The sequence below is a fragment of the Tachysurus fulvidraco genome, chromosome 23 (assembly GCF_022655615.1).
Source record: "Tachysurus fulvidraco isolate hzauxx_2018 chromosome 23, HZAU_PFXX_2.0, whole genome shotgun sequence".
Classification (NCBI taxonomy): domain Eukaryota; kingdom Metazoa; phylum Chordata; class Actinopteri; order Siluriformes; family Bagridae; genus Tachysurus; species Tachysurus fulvidraco.
In genome coordinates, this window is record NC_062540.1 from 3,882 (window position 1) to 10,577 (window position 6,696).

Here is a 6,696-nt window from a genome sequence, read left to right on the forward strand (position 1 = left end):
AAATACTACTAAGACTTATAACAACTCTAATAATAATAATAATAATAATAATAATAATAATAATAATAATAATAATAATAATCCTTGTGTGTACAGAGAGGTTGCAGCAGAAAAATACACTAGTAAGTTAAAAGCTGTGGCTTTCTCTTTGTTTATGAACGGCTCCTATTGTGTGAGCGCTGGTCTTAGACCCGCCTCCTTGCCTGTTCTCAACTAGGTCCAGGAGATGGATAAATATTCGGTCTCTGTGTGGTGCATTTTATTGAGCGGTTTCACTTCAAGAGAGCAGCATCATGTCTGGTAGGGGTAAAGGCGGTAAGGGACTCGGCAAAGGGGGCGCAAAGCGTCATCGTAAGGTCCTTCGCGATAACATCCAGGGAATCACCAAGCCGGCTATTCGCCGTCTGGCTCGCCGTGGCGGTGTTAAGCGTATTTCCGGCTGATTTACGAAGAGACTCGCGGTGTGCTGAAAGTCTTCTTGGAGAACGTCATCCGTGACACCGTCACCTACACCGAGCACGCTAAAAGAAAGACCGTCACCGCCATGGATGTGGTGTACGCCCTGAAACGCCAGGGACGCACTCTGTACGGCTTCGGCGGATAAACGTTCAACACCGAACCACGTCAACACAACGGCTCTTTTAAGAGCCACCCAAATATCCACAAAGAGACGTTCCTTATTTACTGTGTGTGTGTGGACGCAAATGACGTCAAAAGCTGTATAAAGTAATATCCAATATATATTTATATAATAGATGGTCATTAGTACAATATAATCTTGATTGATTTATATACAGCTCTATATTTTTATGTCATATATTGTGTGTGTGAGAAATGCGTGTAAAGTTTGTTTTTTCCCCCCTTTTCTTTTGTCATAAAGCACAAAGTTGAGTGTAAAACGGCAGAAGGGGAACAAAGCACAGAGGGGACAGTGGGGGAGGAGTAAGTGTGTAGGAGAAACGGGAGGAGGCGCTCCGCATCAGGAACTTTGGGATTATGACCAATAACACACGTTTGTTCTCTTGTGCCTAATTACAATGTCAGACTGTATATACAGCAGCCGCTAGGTGGGTGTTTCTCATTCTCTCGCAGTTCGCGCGAACAGCAACACCATGCCTGAACCAGCTAAGACTGCGCCCAAGAAGGGATCCAAGAAAGCCGTGACCAAGACGGCAGGGAAAGGCGGCAAGAAGCGCAGAAAGACCAGGAAGGAGAGTTATGCTATCTACGTGTACAAAGTCCTGAAGCAGGTGCACCCCGATACCGGGATCTCCTCTAAGGCCATGGGCATCATGAACTCGTTCGTCAACGACATTTTTGAGCGCATCGCCGGTGAGTCTTCTCGTCTGGCTCACTACAACAAGCGCTCCACCATCACCTCTAGGGAGATCCAGACTGCCGTGCGTCTGTTGCTTCCCGGAGAGTTGGCCAAGCACGCCGTGTCTGAGGGCACGAAGGCCGTCACCAAGTACACCAGCTCCAAGTAAAACGCCATCTTTATCAACACAAAGGCTCTTTTAAGAGCCACCCACTTTTTCATACAACGTGCAAATCTTCTTTCTGCTTGTGACACACACACATCACTTTTTTCCACGTATGTATTTCATCAGTGCTTCTGTATTTTAATTTGTAATTTCAATTGGTTTTGCTGTTTTTTTATTTTTATTCTTTCAAGTATCATGTGTTTTACAATCATATGTTTAAGTAATAAAAAAATAATTTTGATCATATCTGCTTTTCAAGTTGTAGACACATTTACAAGCATCCATCAGCAAAACATTTTCCAAGGTAAATTGTTTTTGTCGGTTCATGTTCTTTTGTGTTTTTAGCTCACAAATTGTTTGTACACTACCTCAGCAGGAATATGACACTGGTTTGTATTGACAATACAAACAATTAGCCAGTGAAGTTCCATCACATATTTGCTAGCTTACTGTATATTATTAAAATAGTTTTTTTTTTTTCATTCACATTTATATTAAAATCTAAGTTTTTCATTTTATGCCCTATTTCTGCTGATTGTGTACAATTTATAAAGTTATTTTTCTTTCTCTTTAAAATCATTTACATTACAGCATTTGTCAGACTCTCTTATCCAGAGCGACGTGCGTTAATGCTGGTTCACTAGGTTACATACTTAAGATACCATGAGTTTAAAACTTTTTCATTGTAACATTGAACAATGTTTTGAAGTTCCCTGTTAATTTACAGGGCATTCTTTTGTAATTGAGCTATATAAACATATTTATTTAACTCCACATCACACATAGGCATGGGCGATATGGCTGAAAACTGTATCACGATATCAGTCGATATTGATATTTATGATCCTTTTAAAATAAGGACCAGGAGAAAAATATTACATTTAATCATTTTTATTTTAAACTTCCTCTGATCACAATCCCCTCAGTAATTAAGACAGAAATGTCAACAACCAGGAAGACTCAAATAATTAAAATGTAAACATAAGTCTAAAGTCACAATGAACACTTAACAATAACAATCTCAACATTTAAGGTGCAAAATGAAAGCAAATAAGAAATGCTTAATAAAGTGGAAAAAAATACAAAGTGTTTAACACTTTGATATACACTCACTGTATACGTTTAAAAAACTGTTAAATTTATACAGTGAGTGTATAACAAAGTGTTAAATATAAACACTTTGTATTTTTTTCATAGATTAAATTTCATAGATTAATCGAGTAATCAGATAAAATGTATTTTTGCTTAATTAAAAGCAATATTAAATATACAAGAGAAAATAAGATGGGTCTTTTAAAATTAACTAATTGGTTTCCTTTTTTTTTTAGAAAAAATAACTTATTTTTTAAATGCATTTCATATCGCCGCTGTTGGGTGGAAACCTCCTATGTCCAAATTTTGTCAATTTCCTATTTTTTCCACACATCAATGCTATTGGTCAGTCCCCACATGGGTTTGTTATTTTTACAAAGTTATTAACCAATCTAAAGTCATGAAAATAGTTTGAGCGCAAATCTCCTAACTCCATTGGACACTTCAACTGTATGTGAAATCTCGTAACTCCACCTCTTCTTCAGTCCGTGGGAGAGCTTCAGCAGCAGCTTGTATCTCCGATAAAACGTGACTTTGGGAAAATGTTGTGCTAATGTTGGTACACAACAGTATATGAGAGCAATATAAGGTATAATAACTTTAACGATACAATGTTTAATAACTCAAAAAAATACGGCATTTTTTTACTTTCCTGAAAAAAATATGGTTTTGGAGATACGAGGATTCTGCCCGACAGCGACGGTATGCAATGCTTACAACAATATTTTCTATCAAAATAAACATTTAAATATTACCCATTGTTTCTCTGTCTGTCCTTGTACTGTGAAGAATGACGAAGTTGACTGAGAAGAATTAAGTACATTTAAGTGCCAAACATTCTGGGTTTTAAATGAACCCTTTTCTGAGAACAAAAAAAAAAAAAAAAAACTAGAACGGTACATTTCCTGAAGAAAATATGTGAATGGTGCTTGCACGTGCCAAGTTCCCCTCATCGTGCTGAGCGTTTTGATATATGAGAATGTCCATATTGTGCCAATTTTTTTTATTTTGCTTACTTTGGGGCCGGGGCTACACGTGACGTGGGCAAAACATACGTGAGGCAGTTCCCCTCATTGGGCGGAGTCTTTTGACATATGTAACTTTTTGATTACGCTTATTTTGGGGGCAGGGCTACGCGTGACGTCATGTGAAGACCCGGTGGGGTGCCAATACTTTTGGACAAAAGTGACTACTAAGAAGAGTCCGGAATATTATAATAAGTATGCAGAATAACAATAATGATGCTTTGCAAGTGTGGTGGTACGAGGGGGGGATATGAAGGTGCTAGAACATTACTAAAATACAAATAAAGATATCCGTTTCGACTACGCCACCTTGGGAATTTCACCCAAAGAATTTAAAAAGAGACACCTACAACTGGCATTCACAAGTTCGTATCACCAATTAGAGTCAGAGACATAGGTGACGATACAAAGTTCTCTTTATTGACACAAAAACATTAGAATAACTAAAACAAACATTTAGCCAAACAAGCTACAATTCTCGTCCTTGAACAGGTTGAGAGACAGGGATTAGAGCTTACCAGCATAGAAAAGCAGAAAATCAGACCATACTCCTAAGTAAATCACTGTACTTCACTGTGTACACACACGCGCGCACCCACACACAGTGAGATAGCCACTGCACACTTGTGAGGAAATACCACCACCAAAACCAGTCCTTCGCCCCTAGTGCTCAAGCCCTGCCAAGATAGATATGGTATCAACCACAGTCACATTAAAAACCTAAAACAAAAAAACAAAAGTAAATAATTAAAGTTTCACAACTGATAATTCCAATAAATCAAAATCTTAAATATACTTCAAAAATAATATTGTAAAACTAAAAAAAAAAAACAGACAAAACAATATGGAACAACCACAAAAGGAAAATAACCAAAAGATAACTTAGAAACCCGTTGGAAACAGATCTGAAAACACGTTTAGAAACACGTTTGAAAACAAATCTGGCAACCGGATTGAAACCCCGTTTGGAAACTTGATTAAAAAACCCGCTGGAAACAGGACAGCACTGCAGCCATACAAACGCGGAACACGCCAATTGGAATAATTACAGGCCGTCACGACACCTATAAACAAAGTGAGACTGTTACTGTTAGACATGTTCTCCCATTCTAATGCATATATGACTAAATACCTACCAATCGCAGATGTCAATCTTTTATAGAAAGCCAATGGAATCTTTCAACGCCGATACAAAACAGTGATCCAGCAGTGTCAGGTTCTCACAGCTTCTCCAATATCTATGCCCAATTTATGTGACAATACTAAGCAGACATTGCAGCGCGACTCGTATGGTCAAGGCAGAAATGCTCTCCAAACAAATCGCAGTCTCTAAAACACATTAAAACAGTGCACCTCTCATAATCAAGCACATGCAATAGCCAAGAAAACAAGCAACAGCGCGTTCTCCTTACCGCCTCAAGCACTCGCATCTAGTTCCGGGAAGTGACAGAAGCGCGTTAGCGACGCAGCAAATAACCAAGTGACGCATCCCAGGTAACCGTGCATGCTCCTGTTTTTATAACTCAGAGCTGCCAATCAGCTAATGCTGCACCTGCACCGTGACATAATCAAAGTCACTCCCCCTGCCACACAAGCACCATTAATAATAATAATAATAATAATAATAATAATAATAATAATAATAATAATAATAATAATAACTTTGAAATGACTGTTTAAGTATCAAAACAAAGGCACACATTAAAATAAAATAATAATAATAATGATAATAATGATAATAATAATAATAATAATAATAATAATAATAATAATAATAATAATAATAATAATACTGTAAAAGTAATGCAACTTTACTTCAGAACTAAAAGATTCTAAATCTACAGCTCAGCCATAACATAATCCTTTACTGTCTTCTTGGAATGCTTTGTGGTATTTAAGAGGCAAAATCATGGACAGGAACTTAAACCTAGAGGCCATGCATGGTTTCACACCGAGTGCTTTAAGCATATATAAGCATGGACAATGTGCTGTTTTGGTATACCAGCTCGATCTTGCAATGGACACACGCCACTGCGTTTTCTTTACTTTATGATTTGAAATGATCTCAAACCTTGGAGTGTGTGTTTCATTATATAAATGTTCATTTTGAAGTTGCAGAATCAAATGAAGGACAATTATGAGAAGACTTAATTAAAATAAGTAAAATTTGTGACTATGTTGCATAAAATGTTTAAATGTTAATGTTGGCTATCATCGACAGTAATGACAACATGGTCCGACTTCAGAATGAAGCACAGAGACAACAATTCAGTTCCAGTGCAAAAAAAAGTAAATAAAAAAAAAAAAAACAGATCTCGTCTGATCACAGAAGCTAAGCAGAATCGGGCATTCATTTACTTTACTGTTTGAATTCTGTAACAACATCATCTTAATATTCATACGCTGTAGATAATGTTTTGATAGATTTAAACAGTTTAAAATCACTGTACAAGTGACCTGATTAAACTCTCTAAAACCATTTAGTCAGGGTGCTCACCTCTTCTCTGTAGGCCGTCTCATCGTTGTCGGTGATCAGGCCTATCACCGTTGTACAGTCGTGTGTATACACTCCTGTATATGTCTGTACAGCCACACACAGCTCCAACGTCATCGTCAAATTCGCTGATGATACAACGGTGATAGTCCTGATCACCGACAACGATGAGACGGCCTACAGAGAAGAGGTGAGCACCCTGACTACAGTAAATGGTGTCAGAAGAACCACCTCTCACTAAACGTTGACAAGACCAAGGAGCTGGTGGTAGATTTCAGAAGACAGAGCAGAGAACACAGACCCATCACCATCGACAAGACACCTGTGGAGCAGCTTTAAGTTTCTGGGTGTTAACATCAGTGAGGATCTCACCTGGTCCAAACACACTGACGCAGTGCTGAAGAAGGCACACCAACGCCTCTTCTTCCTGAGACGGCTGAGGAAGTTTGGAATGAGCCCCAGAATCCTCAGAACATTCTACACCTGCACTATAGAGAGCATCCTGACGGGCTGCATCACTGCCTGGTTTGGAAACAGCACCGCTGGCAACCGTAAAACCCTGAAAAGGGTCGTACGAACTGCCAGCCACATTGTTGGAGGT

The 6,696-nt window shown here is 38.4% G+C and overlaps 1 protein-coding gene, 1 long non-coding RNA gene and 1 pseudogene across 2 annotated transcripts; 2 read left to right on the forward strand and 1 right to left on the reverse strand.

Annotated features, from left to right (window-relative positions):
- Positions 1-279: 279 nt before the first annotated feature.
- LOC125140098 lies at positions 280-653 on the forward strand (annotated as a pseudogene).
- Positions 654-1,076: 423 nt separating this feature from the next.
- LOC125140062 (histone H2B) lies at positions 1,077-1,529 on the forward strand. Its single transcript, XM_047807295.1, has one exon. The coding sequence runs from the start codon at positions 1,113-1,115 to the stop codon at positions 1,485-1,487; it is 375 nt and encodes a 124-aa protein (XP_047663251.1). The 5' UTR covers positions 1,077-1,112; the 3' UTR covers positions 1,488-1,529.
- A 2,470-nt stretch (positions 1,530-3,999) lies between these two features.
- LOC125140067 lies at positions 4,000-5,146 on the reverse strand. The gene is made up of 3 exons (XR_007139304.1): positions 5,014-5,146; positions 4,738-4,930; positions 4,000-4,665 (listed from the first exon to the last, which is right to left on the reverse strand). It is a non-coding gene; the product is annotated as an uncharacterized LOC125140067 (long non-coding RNA).
- Between the last annotated feature and the right edge of the window lie 1,550 nt (positions 5,147-6,696).